This window comes from Eucyclogobius newberryi, unplaced genomic scaffold (genome assembly GCF_026437365.1).
Source record: "Eucyclogobius newberryi isolate DKJ021-1_F unplaced genomic scaffold, fEucNew1.0.hap1 SCAF_1, whole genome shotgun sequence".
NCBI lineage: Eukaryota > Metazoa > Chordata > Actinopteri > Gobiiformes > Gobiidae > Eucyclogobius > Eucyclogobius newberryi.
In genome coordinates, this window is record NW_027315723.1 from 29,899,856 (window position 1) to 29,917,217 (window position 17,362).

General features: G+C 41.3%; 1 protein-coding gene across 1 annotated transcript in view; it reads right to left on the reverse strand.

Annotated features, from left to right (window-relative positions):
* The window catches only part of syne1a (spectrin repeat containing, nuclear envelope 1a), a 120,908-nt gene that overhangs the window by 37,119 nt on the left and 66,427 nt on the right, over positions 1–17,362 (reverse strand). Inside the window, exons 65-82 of the mRNA XM_072442998.1 lie at positions 16,934–17,251; positions 16,140–16,295; positions 14,039–14,209; positions 10,129–10,455; positions 8,898–9,050; positions 8,576–8,743; positions 7,931–8,107; positions 6,494–6,640; positions 6,242–6,367; positions 5,963–6,139; positions 5,615–5,880; positions 5,363–5,519; positions 4,880–5,278; positions 3,217–4,752; positions 2,616–2,953; positions 2,309–2,453; positions 1,987–2,205; positions 356–633 (exon numbers count right to left, since the gene is read on the reverse strand). Of these exons, the coding sequence (XP_072299099.1) occupies positions 356–633; positions 1,987–2,205; positions 2,309–2,453; positions 2,616–2,953; positions 3,217–4,752; positions 4,880–5,278; positions 5,363–5,519; positions 5,615–5,880; positions 5,963–6,139; positions 6,242–6,367; positions 6,494–6,640; positions 7,931–8,107; positions 8,576–8,743; positions 8,898–9,050; positions 10,129–10,455; positions 14,039–14,209; positions 16,140–16,295; positions 16,934–17,251 (5,258 nt within the window). The remainder of the gene's footprint in view (positions 1–355; positions 634–1,986; positions 2,206–2,308; positions 2,454–2,615; positions 2,954–3,216; positions 4,753–4,879; positions 5,279–5,362; positions 5,520–5,614; positions 5,881–5,962; positions 6,140–6,241; positions 6,368–6,493; positions 6,641–7,930; positions 8,108–8,575; positions 8,744–8,897; positions 9,051–10,128; positions 10,456–14,038; positions 14,210–16,139; positions 16,296–16,933; positions 17,252–17,362) is intronic.

A 17,362-nucleotide genomic window follows, 5' to 3' on the forward strand; every position in this document is an offset into this window, starting at 1 on the left:
TTTAAAATCCAAATTAATCTTCAGCAAATAATAAGCCCATTTCAACCTAAATGCTTTTGAGTGGAATAAAAAGCCTTTCAAGACAGCACTTTATAGGAAAATAATCAACATCTGATTTAAATAATTACTACTTCCAGAAACCTTTATTACTGTACTAAAAAATGTTTATGCATATCAATGTAAGAAAATACATAAAAGAAGTATTTTGCTTTGTCTTAAAAAAAACACATTAGCTATATTTCAGAATAAGCCCTAAACTCATGTCATAATGTATAACTATTTTGCACAGAATTGTTTTATAACATAGAGTTACACACAGTAAAACAGTCCATTATTATATGATTAATTTCCTTACCTGTCATATTGCTCCTGGTATTCACTGATCTGATCCAGCCACTGTGTCTGATCATGTCCATTCTCAGTTTTCTCCTCCCTTTGCTCTCTCTCTGCTCTGAGGCTGAGGGTCAGCTGATTGAGCAGGGCCAGGATGGACTGCTCTCTCTCCAGCTCCACAATGAAAGAGTTGTGGTACTCCAGGAGGCTCTGCAGCGCCGCTCTGGTGGCTGCTTTCTCCACTGTGCTGTCAGGGACTCTGGCACAGAGGTCCTCAAACACAGACCGCACCTTCTCCATCTAATAGACACAAATATTAGATTAGACAGGTAGGACAACCCCCTAAGCATCGTTTCATTTAATAAACACAATTCAATTTCTCAATTTAGAGCCTCTAAGGCAGCTCTAAAAGGTTTTTACTCTTTATTAATGACTCCTTTATTGAACACTATTAAATCATTTATATAAACTTGGACTTCTCCGCTGTTTCAACACAGTGTGTTGGAGGTAGAACCATAAGCTCAAATGTGAACTATGTGAAATAAATCATATAAATATACTAACTGCAAAAGAACAGCAAAAGAACAAACTGGATGAGAATGTGTAATGTTTGAAATGAAATGGCCAAACACATAAAACACCACTTGTGAATGTGAATACGTGCTACTAGAGGGACCAGTGCTAGTTTGTAAAGCACTGAAGTAGTGAAAGGGAGAGAGCTGGAGATATCACTGTGATGACATCAGTTCCAGTTGAACAAAAGAGTCACAGAGAAACAGCGGACAACAGAAATGAGCCACATTTAAGGAAGTGTCCAGCATTTCCCACAGTTTGACCTCATTTCCTTTTCAGGCGCAAGGGACTGTGGGAATTTTGAGCACTGACACACACACAAAATAACTCGAAAGGCGGGAAAAGACTACATGACACAGAGCTTTGGCAGAGGGAGAGGACTGGACTGAAGCCTGGAGTTACATCACAGCTTAGTTCCAGCGACTGTGTGACCTACTTTGCATGAATCAGCTGTAATAGCAACACATGAACAGGTTTGTGTGGAAATGTAAGCAGTGGGCAGTGTTGGGAAGAATACTTAAAAGACTAAATAAAGAATACTGAATACCTAAATTAAAACGCATATTGTTACATATTCTGTTCCATGGTCCAATCAGAGTACTGCATTCTGAATACTTTGAATAAGTTTACATTGAGTTGAATTATATTACAAACATGACAAAGGATTAAAACAGTTTAATGTTTGTTTACACGTTTGTAATACATTCATTTATCTCTAATTACGCATGAAAAACCCCCACACAAGCACAACAATAGTGTTTTTTGTTTGTTCTCACTAATACTGTGCAGTTAGATAACATTATACAACAAATACCACCATGTATTCCTTTGATTTTAAGAAAGCAACTGTTTTGAACACCACCAAATGAACTGTACCAGGATACAATTACTCAATATTAGTATTAAGTAGTAAGTATTTGCAGTGCATGTATTTAATTACTTTCCAAAACTGGCAAGATGGAAAAATTTACTTGGTTTATACCAAATGTTGTACGATGCTAGAAATATGCACTACAAACTTAGAAAATAATGTCTAAATATTTCATATATAAAGCAAAGCAAAACAAATTGTATATTCACCTTTTCCATAAAATTTCTCCACTCTCTCGCAGTGTCCTCTAGCGCCCTCTCCTGGGCCCGGGCCACACTGCACAGCTTGGTCCAGCGTTGCCATAGCGCTGAGACACAGTGGCTGGTTACTGTGGTGCTGGAGTCAGAAATGATCTGCTCCAACTCTTTGCTGATGTCTTTCACAGCATTAAAAGGCACTTCCAAAAGATCCAAGTGAGCAATTAGCGACTGCAGACCAGTGCAAAGAGAGATTTCAATTGAGATTGAGAAAAAGGAATGAAGTTAAACATAAGGAATGGAAATGGAAATTGACTCCACACAATGTCTTCACCTTGTATCGTTGGGATTTCTCCTCTGCAGTTTGTAAACTGGTGGCTTTGGCTGTTGTAAACGAGGTCATTTTGCTCTCTGTATTGTTCATTTGTACAACTAGTGCATCTTTTTCCTTTTGAAAAGAGGTCCACAAAGAGCCACACCTATTAATAATGCAAGAATATTAACATAGAGAACATAATAGAAAAATGATAGTATGGCTGCTTAATATTGGTGTGACTTGAATTCCATACCAAGAGCAATATATTGAGTATCTATCAAAACAAGCATTCAGTTTTAAACACACATAAAGGATAGAAACATACCTTTGCAGTGTGTCTCGGTGCACATCCAATCGCTGATTTGCCTCTACTTTTCTCAACTTGATTGCTTCTACTTTCTCTCGGACTTCCCTCATCGTTACTGATTCGACATATTCCACAAGAAGAGGGTCCACAGTTTGCAGCTCCTCCAAAGCAGCTGCGAAGTCCTTTTCCTGAGCTGTAATTTCCTCCAGGTCTTGCATCCAGTCGGTGTGGTTTTCCAGCTCTAGCCCTGCGTCGGCCCTTTGGAGAAACGCAGAGGCACAGTCCAGACATTTCTGTGCAGACTGCAGCGATAAGTGGTGCCTCTGGACCAAGGAAAGAGCTTCATCCACAGCAAGCTACAGCACACAGAAGGACAGTTAATTAACTTTTAAAATCTCAGGCTTAAATGAGCAGAAAATGTGTTATTTAAGTTATTTAACATATCTTTCAGCAGTGGTGTCTTTGGGATTCAACACTACATTTATTAAAGATTACCACTTAAAATGTAATGCTATTTTGAAATGGGGTTTAAGCAGTGAAATTATGGCGCTTACGACTATCTCTATGTTAAGTTAGTGTACAAATTAAACAAAACTGAATAAGCAAGAATGAAATGTACCTGTTTTTTGCTTATTGCTTGTTGGATTTCTTCTTGCATCTTTGCCAGTTTCTCCTCCCGGGGCATTTTAAAGGTTTCTGCTACAATCCTAAAACTAGATTTAATTTCCTCTTCAGTGGCTTTCAGTCTCCATAGTTGCACATGCACATGATTAACCGTGACCTCCAAAAGGACCACAGGCTCCTCCAGTTTGGACTTGATCCTCTTCAACCACTGCCGTACTTTCTCAAAATCCATCGAGTCTTTTTCAGTCTCTTCAATAAAACATACAACGTCACAGCGCACTGATTGTAATAGTTGTTGTTGGGATAAAATTTTCTGTATAGCAGCAGGGTCAAAGTTCAGAGGAAGGCTTTTTGTGTGTTGGATACATTCTTCTGTCTGAAATTTCACACAGTTCAAACGCTCCAACATCAAATAAAGACCACTCATTGTAGCAACAGCGCCAACTTCTGAGTTAGTCTTTAATGTGACAAGCGCTTCCTTCACTGACTCTAACTCTTGATTCAACTTGTTTACCTCATTGTTGTGATCAACTACTATTTTCAAACCATTCTCTTCCAAGTCCCTAAGGCTCTGGCTGTTTCTCCTCTTTAATGATTTGTGTAGGTTTAACAGAAAGTGTGTCTCTTCAGCTTTATAATGCAGGCCTCTACTCATTAACAACTCATTTTTACCATTCACTTCTCTTACAGCACAGCCTAAATGCAATAAACTTTGTTTTATATTTCTATGTTCTTTAATTAGATATTGGACCTCTTTCTCATTTATTCTGATAGTCTGCTTTTCCAGATTGTCAAACTGCTCCTGCAGCTCCTCAAGTGCATTACGAGTTAAATCAAAGAAAGTGCTGAACTCTTTTCGCTCCTGGATAATTTGCTGGACCCTGTCTTTCTTCTCTTTGGCTAAAGCTAAGATGTTGTTGTACTGCTGAGGCAGAGCATTCAGCCGCTCATCTAGGTAACAGTGATCAATCTCATTTAGAGTGGGGAGGATCTCCTGACCGATTCTTTGGACAATGAGCAGGAGGTTCTCATACTCAGAGGCTTGCTGCAGAACTTGCTGATAGTTTGACAGTTGAGACTGCAGCTCAGAGCAACCCTCAACATCATGTAAAGTGATTTCTGGAAAGGTGATGGCATCTGCCTGTCTCAACCAGTGACAAGTCTTGTCCAAATCAACCTGGAAGTACTTCCTGGAAGTCAGAGCCTTTTCCAGGTCTGTGAGTCTGTGAGATGTGCTCTGAAGCACAGCCTCAAACACTGCCTGCAGCTCCTGAAGTTTAGACATAGTTTCTGTCCTCTCTTTGTCAGTAGCATCTCTCTCCAGCTCTCTCGCCTGTGCCCACAGAGAGGCCAGTTCCCTCTGATACTCCTTCAAGCTGCTCTGGACTCCTCTGCAGATGGACACCTGTTTAGTCAGGTCCTCAGGGAGCAGAGCTATGTGGTTATCTATCAGAGCTTTCCTCTCCTGTTGTTGGATCCAGCTCAGTGCTCTGCCAAGACCCTGAAGGAATTGTGTGCGCTCTGTGAAGGCCTGGGAAGGGAAGAAACTGGATTTTAAAAGCTTTTTAATGTTATCATCATATTTCATTGTATGGACTTTTATAAATATTAGAAAATGCCCATGCAATAACAAGTTTATTTATTGAAAAGCTGCTTACTTTGCTGAGATACTTCCTCCTCTGTGTAACTCGCGCCCCCAGAGCCTCCACCTCAGCCTGGGCCTGTTCCACCAGCTCTTGGAGGTTTCTCTTTTCGCTAAGTCCTAGTCGGGGCATCACTGTCTGGGCCTCACTCACAGCCTGCGTTAGAAGCTGCTGTCGGGCCTCCAGCTCAACACAAACACTCAGATGGTCAAACAGGAAACTCTGGGCCACATCAGGTGGTGGGCTACCTCTCAGTGCAGAGGTAAGAGCTGGCCTCTGCTCCTCCACCCATTCCCTCGCCTCCCGCAGCTGTGTCTCCACTCGTGCCAGCTCCTCCAGTGTCTGGGCAGAGTCATGGATTTTCTGCTGAATGACGGATTCTAGTTGGACCCAGCGCTGCTCCAGATGGCTCACCTGGACCATCGAAAGAAAGCAAAAATGAACATTTAATAAATGAAAAAGAAATTGAATTAGTGATTTTGAATTTATCTTTCCCACCTGCTGTTTTACCAGCTCCTTGTCCAAAAGACTGAGTCGAGGAAGTATGGCCTGTTTCTGGTCTCTTAGCTCTTCAAGAGTTGTATGCTGCTCCTCTAAATCACTGAAAAGCTTCCTGAGTGCCTCCAGATGTTCACTTGTGCTTTCTGTGTCAGCTCTGAGAAGCAGCAGTATGGCAGATTTAGTTTTTTTTGCAACCAACAATACATCATATTTCTTTGTATACTCTACTCTAAAATTAAACAGTGATACCTGGCGAGGTAGTCCCACTCCCTGGACACTTGATGGAAAAGTTCCTCCACTGTGGTCACACTCTCCTGGTACTCCCCACTGCGCTGCATGTCTTCCCCTCTCTGGGCCTCCAGCTCCTCTGCCTGCTGGCCAAGCTCCATCCAGCTTTTCTTGAGTCTTCTTATCTCCTCAGAGACAGGACAGTTCTGCCTGTCGGTCAGCCGACAAACGGCCTCATTCAGATGGCTTACTTCTGACTGTTTCTCTCGAATCTGCTGGAGGAACTCCTGTAGGGCAAGCAGCAGATGTGACCAGGTAAATCCAAGCTGTCATATTATATAGTTGATGGATGCAAATCCATCAACAAACCTGGGCCTTGTCCAGATGATTCTGTGCAATCTTCTGCTCCAGTTCTGCAGGTCTCCTGCAGAGAGTTTGGAGTTGTTGCTCAGTCTCTCGGAGTTGGACTTCTAAATCTGCCGTATGTTCTTCAATGTCCCGCCAGCTGTCAGCCATTTCCTCACAAAGGATCATTCGGTCCTCAATCTGGAACATTTTATTATGAAGTGATAAAATATTGATAAATAATGTATAAAACAAAAAGGCCTGATGTATTTATTATTTTTGAGACAAACAATGGCACTCTACCTGCAGTTTGACCTGTTGTATTTCAGCAGCAGTTTCTCTGACCCTCTGCTCAGACAGATCACAGGTCGAACACAGCAGCTGGAGGTAAGTACTCGCCTGCTCCTGAAGAGCCCGCTCCTGCTTCACCTTTGGAAAGATTTCAGTTCAGAACAAAACACCTAGGCCATTGCTTTTATTAAAACCTCAGCATACAATAGTGTGAATTGTGATTACTTTTTAAAGTTGAGTAAGTTTCCAGCCTGTCTCACTGACCTGCAGTTGCGCCTCTTCCAGGCTGAGTGCAGATTTTGGGTACGGCTCCAGATCAGGCGGGACAGAGGTGAGCCAGCTCTGGCACTGCTGCAGGGCATCCTGAAGACTCACATACCGCTGCAACTCATGGTCCAAACTCTGATAAACCTGAGAAGAATAGAGAATATAGAATGGGAAATAAATCTATGGCTTTCTGATGCCAGACCAATATTACAGATGTTGTGAGATCCAATGACAACAATACAAGACAATACTGAAGATTGAAAATACTGCAGGTTAATATTAAACAGGTGTTGTACGAGGTTGCCCCCATTCCCTCCTGGAGCGAAGTGAACAGGGAGGTCTGACTGACAGTGCTAATATGAGCCTGAAATAGTGGAAAGGAGGGGCTGGCACATATTGGCAAACTGCCCGGTGTATTGGCGAAGCTGAGAAGTTGGCATAGCTGAAAGTGGCAGGCAGGATATTAGAGCGCAGTTGTGCTGGGACATGGTTGGCATCGACAGTAGGGACTGCTGTAGTGTGGCCAGCGGCGGTGTGGTAAAAGGGTGGCTGGATCACACAGTGCCAGATTGGGAGTGTGAGTGGCTGAAGAGGTGGTGCCATGGGGACGTGGGCAATGATGGCAGAATACAGAGCTTGCCAATATAACAGAGTGGCACTGGATTACAGGCCCCACCAGATCCGCCGAATTGTGGCGTGTGACCAGTTTTGGCCAAGGCATGAAAAGGCAAGTTGACAGGGGATGCACAAAGATTAATATGGAGGGGATTGAGTTTGTGATTTAAGTTGGTGGGGGCTTCAGAGAGTGGATGCGCTGGTGCTTCACTTTGGCAGACGTAATTGGTTGTGCCCTCTACGCTGGCAGTGAAGGGCTGCCTTGAGAGATGGGTTTAAGTGTCAGGATGGGTTAGGACTAAGTGGATGTCTAGGCTGTTAGAAAATTAGCAGTATTAACATGTTGGCTGACTATTTATGCATGTGTGTGTGCCCAGAATTATTCATAGGCAACACCAATGCAACCAATAAAAATACTTTTACACATCCAATATTAAACAAATAGTTCTGTCATTACGTTTTAGGATAGATTTAAAAAAAAAAAAATGCTTTCCACAAAGAATACAAAAACATTTTCTATATGCTGTTTAGATATAATTTTGATTGAACCAAGGATTCAAAGTCAACAGGCTGAAATAATAAATTATTAGTTTGAGTGTCATTGTACGATATAAGAATTTTGTGGCTCAATGAAAAGTGACTTTACCTGAAGTTTTAGGTTGTTAATTATAGGACACTATAGTATGTTCCAGAGATGCCTTTATATTAACCAGGAAAGTCCCACTGAGATTTAGAATTTCTTTTTTAGACCCGATATCGTTGCCTTTTTCACTGTAGGCTACTTATATAAGACCTCACTCCCACTCTCCCACGGCTCACCCTCTGCGCGGTGCTACAGATGGCAGAGTAGCTGTCTCTGGTGCCTTGTTGGTGCGCCTGAACCTGCTGTCTCAGCCTGTTCTGCACGCGCTCACTACAGCCATGTACCAGGTGGTCTCCGCGCTCCTTCAGGCCCACCAAGCGCTCCTCGAAACCAGCGATTTCCTCCATTATGGCCTGTGAAGGACAAAGTAATCATATGTTACGGATGTAATCTTTCTAATCCAATTATTTTAGAGAGGTCTCCACGGATACCTATCAGTCAATGAGTTCAGTTGGACGTGTTCCGGGGCGTTCATGTGATTTTTGTATGGATTTTTAATATGCAAATGTAAGCGTCAAACAAACGGCTCAACTGCATGATTTTATTATCAGCATTTCACACCTCAAAACTAGTACTTTATTTTATTAAAGGGCCTTGATTATACTGACCCAGCCTAAGCCTCTTAAAATCCTCATTAAATTTATTTTATTTTCTTAATTTCAGAAATCATCGTGATACTCAAGATTGTAATGTTTCTAAGACATTATTTTATCTGATGTTTGTTTTAAGAAATGACACAAAGAAGCTGAAAAATATTTGTTTAACCTATGTATTTTGTTGTTTACATATGATATTATCCACCTCTGGTTGTTATTGGTTACCTTGTGTCTGGCCAGTTGTTGTGTGGCTGCCTCGAGGCTTCCTCCCACAGTGGGGTCAGGGGTCACCATCCTGCTCGACATTTGCAGAAGCCAGCGCTCTACTTCCTGAAGTTCATTGTGGTATGTTTCCTGCTCCTTCACTTGGATTTCCAGACTCTCCACATGGGTCTGAAATGCATCATATATATATAATTTTTGATCTACCTCTTTAGCAAATCAGTGGCAAATTCTAAATTCTACCAAGGGCTAAGAAAATAATAATTTGTCATAATTTGTCAAAAAAATTACAATTACATATTTTTCCTCGATTGTTAAGCCCTACCAAAGCGGTGTTACATAGGTCACAGTAGTCCTTCTGTAGCCTGTTCATCTTGTCTCGGACTGAGGGGTAATGGACCGATGCCAGCAGAGCGTCACCTTTCTCCACCACCGCCCTGACGGATCCATCATGGGACTGGACCACCTGCAACAGAGCCTGCAGGGTGGAGCAACAAATGATGAGTAATGATCATTGAGATTGTGAGCTGAGTTTAATTAAACACATTTGTTACACTTTGCATTGCTTACATACAAACTTTTAGGCTTTGGGGGGTTATGACCATTTGAAATAAATGTGAAGCCATGTAAATTTGTTCAACTGTGAAACTGATGCTCAGGCTGACCCAAATAAATTGGCTGTTTGCTGTAACCCAACCCAACATTTTTCAAGTGGGTCGATCGGTATGTAAAAAAAGGCAAAAAAAATATCCAAAATAGTCGCCATTTTTGACTCGGAGTGACCACCAGGGGTCAGGCTTCAACAGTCAATGACGGACTAAATCTCCAGATTTTAAGATATTTCAATCGACCTTTTGTACGCCGTTATCCATTATTTTGGTAGCAAAGGCGAGCGGGGGGAACATGCCGAACATGCAAAGGCGCCGCCATGTTTGTTGTGATGACGCTGCTGGGCGTGTTTCTGTCCCAGAATGCAAAGCGCAGGTCAAATTTAATATGAAGCGACACCATGACGCAAAACGACATGAGCGGCGGTAACTACAGTGGACAGACAGAGGCAAATCAACGAAAGTAAAGGAAATGTGGGCTCACTCCTACATGGTAAGTTCAATACAGAAGCATATGGAGGCCCAAAAGTGTAATTGTATATGCGTTGTGCGATGTGTTATTAGTCCCTTAGGATGAAAAGTTAGCTGATAAAAGCGCAATAAAATCATTCAACTTGTTGCTTTTGAAAAGACTGGTCAGCAAGTAGGCGTAATATTAGAAAAATAAAAGAATTTGGCGTCATTTTGACAAAATGCTGATTTTTTTCCCCCACTCGGCTAGTTTTATACCGGGTCGGTCGGGTTATGGCAAACAGACATATTCTTATGCTCAGCCTCATTGTAAAAAACATATATACATGTAAAATCTGCTGCAAATCAGTTTTTAACTGCCTGATTCAGATTTTTTTCTGATGAAAAAATAAATGAAAACCACATTTTTGTCATTAGTTGAATGCTAAACCCCCACATCTTCTCAATAGCAGATATTCAATTATATAGTAGCTTTACCTTATACTTAGCCAGCTGGGCTCTCCTCTGGTACAGCTCTGCTTTGGGCTCCACAGGGTTCGCGAGCATCACTCTTGTCTCCACCAGCCATTGGGCCTGGGCCTTGTAGCGCTCCTGAAACTCCTTGGACAGCAGTAAGGCCCGATCCAGGAAACTATGCTCTTGTCGAAGAGCGCTGGACAGTTCTTCCAGCTGAGACAGCCTGGCCTCCACCTCTCCGCCTAAATGTTCAGCACCAGCCTCGTCCAGGAAGCCAGCTGCCTGCTCTGCTCTTTCTCTCAGGGACTTCAGGTAACTGTGGCCACGCTGGAGCTCAGACTGAAGGTTCTAGAAAACAACAACAAAATACATTTCAGAATGAACAAATAAAACATAAAGTTAGACACAATTTGCTGGGTCAAATACAAATATTGTAGGATTTGGACACTTTGTATGTTGTGAGGAACGACTGTTGTGAAAGACTTTAGACTAGAGATTTAAGCATTTTATTAAATATATTTATTTACTTATTTTTATAAATTAAAGTCTGTTGAATTTGTCAATTTCCAAATTAAGTCCAATTGTAATTTTTTCTATTTGTCTTTCTTTGTGATGGTCTTTTTTCCAGCTGACAATAGTATGTCCCAAAGGTATCCATTTATTGCATCCATGGCTGGAGTTTTGAGGCCCAAATACATTGTTCTAAAATTGAGTGGGATGGCAGTGTCAAAAACAGACTGAAGTGCATTGTTAATTTCAGTCCAATATTTCTGTGCGACAGGACCGTCCCAAGCATTTTATATTTAAGTGACACTTCAAACAAAGAAACCTGGGCAATAATTTATTTTGCTTTCATTTAAATGTTTTCATGTTCAGAGTACACGCTTAAAATACCAAGATATTGTCATATTTAGCAAAACAATCCCATGTATTCTTGATACCACATAATCAAGTGGATAATGTCATCCTTGGCTTAGCTTTTAGGACACTATTGGAAATTGTATGGGTAATTGCTGTCCTTCACCTGCAGCGCCGCCCTATTCACCTCGCGTCTGCCTGGGCATTGTGTCTGAAGGCTTTGAACCCATTGAACAGGCTCCATCCAGCTGGAGGAGACATGTAGAGAAGACCACGGAGGTCATGCACGGAGAAAACCACATTGGATAATATGAAAGGAGGACCCAATTATGAAGGCCCTTAACAGACAGCGGTAGCTACAGGGGTTTCCAGGGCAACCACAACAAACTGCAAAGACATAGAGAGCGTCACTCAATGGGATGCCATCTAGCTTTCATCATCTGTCTATTATTGTGAGATAGGAGTGTTACATTGCACCAACCCCAGAGCGCCAAATAGCAGTGTTGATAATCTAATATAACAAGGCGTTTTTTCATCTGTGCACGATCTTGTCTGGTGTGAATCCAAAGACATGTTTTCATTGGTCTAATAGGAAAACAAGCACCCCACCATCCGACCTTATTTAACAACACTCAATATATCCCAATATCACACAGTTCAGGGGGTAAATTTCCCCTCCCTATGGTTCATTATTCTTACTTTGTACCTTGTGAGTTCACTCACACATCTATCACTATTGATCTAAGAAACATTGCTGTTTGTTTAATAATAAATACAGAGCAGTTGTGTTAATTCTTGTTTAGTTGGGTATTCTATTATTCCGAGTTAAAACAAAATGAACAGTTTTGTTCATCAATAATGATACGGTTGGTTAGAACTTATTTACACAGTTCAGATTTGCAAGTTCCAGCTGAAAGAAATTGGATATTGATGAAAACTACAGCATTTTCATCTATCATGGCTGTTAATGATATTGTAGCTGAGCGTGCAGTCTGGGAAATACTACACGGTTCCTTTCATTTGTATACTGCCATAATGTAACATGTCATGTGTTTTTACGCTTGTTTTTCCAATATCTCTGACAATAAACATTACATTTGATACAAGGGACTATATTTAGTGACTGCGGAAAGATATTGCTATGGTAACCCCAAGGGAAGTTAACTACTGCCTCGAAGAAAGATACATATTATAAAATCACGTCACATCTCCGGTTGATTTAAAGTACAATTTATAAAGACAATATCAACGTCCACTCAATAACTACTTTCTCCCACAGGGAAAAAGGAATGATCTATGCACCAAAAAGGTGTCGAGACTGGGCAAAATGTCCTTGAAAATTAATTAATGTCACGGATATTAGAAAGTAAGGAAAGGGCGGAGTAGACGGATGATTGGATGTCTCAGAACAGTGTGACCTGTTTGACTTCTCAAATGTTTAGTTGGTATTTTGTTTATATTCCATTATGAGGGAAATGATTGGTGGCATTTGGATTTTGACTTTACTGAAAATTATGTTTATCATTATTTTGTTGTATTTTTTTGTTTACAAATGACAATAGGAAGTTGATGGCCCTTGACAAAGCAATTAGACTTATTTTCTTTCTGTCAGTGTTATAATCATCCGGACAGACTGAGCAGCGCAGGTCTCACTACAGGAGAGTGGGTAAGTGATGGCGTGCTTGTGTGTCATTTACACAGAGAGGGTAGAACACATGTGGTGACAGCGCGTCCCTTGTTCCCATGCAGACACTGTGCATTGATCCCAGCTATGGATTAGCACAAAGCTCTCACCAGATGATGTACCACAAAAGTGTGACAGTCTGTGTGGAGACTGGGGAAGACCAAGCGTAATGGAGGAAACAGGGGCTTCGCAATCCGCGGGACGCATACAACGACGGTACGAGAATTTATTTTTCACTGTTTCGTAAAAAAAAAATCGAGCTCATAAACAGCTTCATCCTAATTGAGGGTTTTGTTTTGTTGGAGATTGGTTGACACCTGGCTTAGCTACGATAAGGCTCCAATTTTAGTCGAGATTATGCCTCATTTGTGTCTATTATTAAAGATGAAAGAAAGTCAAACACTGATTCTACTAAATAATGTAGCGTAAATGAACCCACAGAGGAGCAGTAGACTTGAAAGATGCTTGTTAACTAGCACTTGTGATATAAAACCAGTGCTTATAGGAAGACAGCGTGTGTATGCCTGTGTGAAGTGAAGCGGTAAGGGCACCATATCAATTACAGTGTCTGTGCCAGCAGGCTCCTGACACTGCCTCTTCTTCATCCTTTGCCTCGCTGTGGGCGGTCCCTCCCCGCTACCACGCATCCTCTCAAACCGCACCCGCTTTGTCTTCATAAAGGGACCGATCGATACGCACACACAACCGATATGAACTATGCCAAGCAAACGATAGATGCAATTTTCCTCCCCTCTGCAGGCTGCGCAGGTTTCCCTCCAATGACTTCATAACGAGATGAGAAAAAGAAAATCGCAATGGCCATTTTGTCTGCCTGCTGAAATATAATACTGAGATGTTGGTTCTTTGTTTAGTTCTGGTTATTTCTTGGTCTAGCGCTGGTTTAATCCTGCTTAAATCAATTGCATTTATGTATTTAGAATTTGCATTAATGTAAACTTTTTTCTTTAACACATCCTAGAATATTCCAGGTATATTTCCTGAAGTGGTTATAGTAGTATTTGTGGTAGCACCAATTCAAGACTGTCCATTAAACAAAAATCCTGCAGTGACCATCTTGTCTGCTCTCCAAAATTAAAAGCAAACATTTTGCAGATTCCACAGAATCGCATTAAGCCAGCCAAGCACAACACACCTGCCAAAAATGCGATACAAGCAAAGTTATTTTTGGCTGAAACAAGATTGGAAAAGGAGTTTTTTGCTGGCGTGAATGTTAGATGATGTGCCTCTACACTGATTTATGTCAATCTTTTTATGCAGGAACACTATAGCGACCTCTCCACACCTGCAGCAAAATCTGCTCCGACCCATGGAGGTTGATTAACAACCTCAACCTAACTAAGTGCATTGATAATTATACAACGTTTTTACCTCTATTTTCTTCATCTTCTTCTCCATAGTGATGCGGTCGAAAGGTTCGGAGCTATCGGTTAAAGTTGTGAAGGTTTTTTGAGTCGAGCCAAGCCAGTCAGAAAATGAGATGCAAAGGTTTTCAGCTTCATCAATGCTCTTCAGCTCCTCCTGAAGGTGTTTTATGGTCTCCTGAAACACAAAATGGCGAGAAATATAAAAATTAGCAATTAAAATGTAAAGATAGCTGAAGGGTTCTTTGTCATTTTCCACTCCATCTTGAAACATGACATCATCCATCTCGTTAAGAAATTAGTTTGTATTCTTGATTCTCTTTTATACGTCTTTTATTTAACAAATACTATGATAGAAATACCAATACACTCAAATAGCCCTCACATTGTAAATAGTGGTTTCAAATTAAATATTGATATACCTTGGCTTAAAACTACACTCAACCTCATCAGTTGTCAACCACAAAGCTTTGGGCAGGGGGATATACAGGAAATAACTCTATACCTCCTCCTTTTAATACAGTCTACAGTAGCCACAAAGGACCAAAAAGCTCTGTGATCACCCATCACAGCAGAAAATATCCGGTTTCTATCGCCTTTCATCTGCTGAATGTCAATATCTACACAAGAGGATTTTTTTTGTTCATGTTTTTGACACTTTATCCACTTGACTGAGCTTTAAGAGTCAATAACTATGTGGATAGAGCGGGTTTTCATGTAGATTTTGACACATTATTCAGTCTCGACGCAAATCCTGTAGTGAGAAACTCCAATTAGCTACAAATGCTGAGTGCGCACCTTTAGGAGACAGAGTAGAGGTAACAGCTCCTCACCTCGCGAACATATGGCCCCCATTTCACACAGCATAATCACATGCATCTATTGGATTAGAAAGATGGCACCCTCAGATCTGAACTAGTCCTAGTTTAGTTCTTGTAAGGTATATTTGTTGTTGTTGTTTCTGCATTGGTTTATTTCAGAGTTGATCAGTTCTAGTTTAGTAAACCTTATATTCTGGTCCTAGTTCAGTCCTAATTTAGTTTTGATTCGTTTTTGTTGTTGTGGCTGGAGTGGGTTTCATGAAGTAGCAGTTGAAGACTTTGAAGTGAAAAGTTTGAGAATTATAGATGAGAATTGGGTGTGAGTCCGACACCAGTGTGAGTGAGGAAAAGTGCGGAGTGGTTATTGAAGGTGCGAAAATCAATGTAGCGATGGTAAAGCTTTTCCTCTTGCGATGCTGGGTGTGAGATTGCCTTCTGTAGCGTTTAATTATAGCCTTAGCCCCAGTCCACAGGAGCCCCATTGATTTCCCTTTAGTCCCCCCCAGAGGAGCAGCCGAACACTGCGCCTGGATCTCAGTAAAGAGAGCGGCACAGGCCAAAGTCTCCAAGCTATATCCATGGTGCGTTACACAAACAAACCCCGACTCTCAGAGGAGGTGAGTCCATGGTGAGACAACTTAACCACAAGAGCAGCACACCGGGGCCAACAAGAGATAATCCACAGAGGAGTTATTCACATGTTTTAAATGAAGAAACTATTAATCTGGGGGCAAGAATCAAGTTTGAGTCAAATAACACTTGAAATTAAATTGTGGGGGCATCTTGTATTTTTTATAATTTTTCATTTGAACATCAGTAAAATGAAAAATATACATAAAAGCAGTCATATATTGATTGTAAAAAAAACGATATAAATGGAATACATAATTTATAATGCACTATGAAGTTCATGATGCTCAAAAGGAGTAGGAAGAAGTTTCAGAATATATCCTATCCAATCCTTTGCATCTTACCGCTCTTATAGTCAAAGGTCTAAGGTGTATTTACATAATAATTATCAATGTTAACAATAATTTTGGTATATGGGTTATTCATTGTTATAAAATGGTCAAAAATGTACAAAACTGCAACTTCCCAACAACAGAATGTATGATTTCAACCTTATACAACATAAATGCCTTTGGACAGTGATTAAATTGACTAGTTTTGGGTGAATTTGGATTATAGACTCATTTACAGATGTTTACAGAATGGATCACAAGCGTTTGAGATGCTATAATGTACTTCTCAGCCGAACCCTCAGTTCTGTTTTAAACCGTGCCTCACCTGTGTGCTGAGCAGCAGGGAGTGGTAGCGGGTCGTTAGCTGCGTGGCCGTAACACTGACTCGACTGCTGATGTAGGTCTCCTCTAAAACCTGCTGGGCCAGCGGCGAGAGCCCGTCCACCTCCTCCTGACGAGTTAACGCTGCCTCGAGACACCCCTGCTCACAAGGGACACCAGGCGTATACATTAGCATAATAAGCCCACATTATTCATAATGTAATTGTCAGTTGACTTTTAGGAGTCATAGGGTTAGATATGTAAACAAATATGAAAAAACAAGAGGGATAGAAAAACATATTTTGCAAACAATATGATATTCAGCAGTGTGTCTGCTGTCTTTAAATCTGCCTGAGAATAATGCCGGCTGTCTGACACTGTGACAGCGACAGGAAGAGACTCCAAAGGGAGGAGGCTCAAAGGAACATTCCCAGTCTCCCACTGCTCCACTTTGAACACACGCTGGGCCTCAACAGCATGTATAAATACAGAAATATGTGACTCGTTCTGTCAGAGCATGGCAAGTTCATAAGAAAAACATATTTAGCTTCAGATACATTAGACAAACTCCAGGAAAAATCTATGGATAAGGCCAAAACGTAGAGGTGAGCAGTATATCAAAATGTAGATAATATTGTGAATTTTGCTTTGAAGATATGCAAATTTTTAATATTGGAAACTTTCTAACAAGGGTATGAGGTGCTATGTCTGATACATTTAAAGGCATTTGTCAAAATCACCCATCCTCAATATGAAATAAATAACATAAAATTATGGATGCAAATAATTTGTACTCACCTGCAGTTTCTTGAGCTGATCCTCCTTCGTCGCTCTGTTGGATTTACGATGCTTCCTTATGTTTGCCATCTTCTCCATCTCCTCCAACCAATTGGCTAGACTCAGGAATTTCTGCCCCATTTGCCTCACACTGCTCAGCGTCGCTCTGAGCTGGGTCTGGGTCTCCTCCAGTCGGCCCTGAAACACTCCCCACTCCCTCTGAGCAGTGTCCAAGGCCCGGTCTTCGATCTGCGGGACGCCCCATGGAATAACCCGCTCTCGGCTGGTCAGCACAGAGGAGAGCAAAGACTGGCCCTTTGAACAACGCTCCTGCAGGGTCTGTGAAGAAAACAAGACAACAAAGGATGCATCAAAACGGCTTTTAAAGGCTGGACTTGACTGATGTTTGAGCCAAAACCAAAATTAATATGGACGGATGCCATTTAGCAA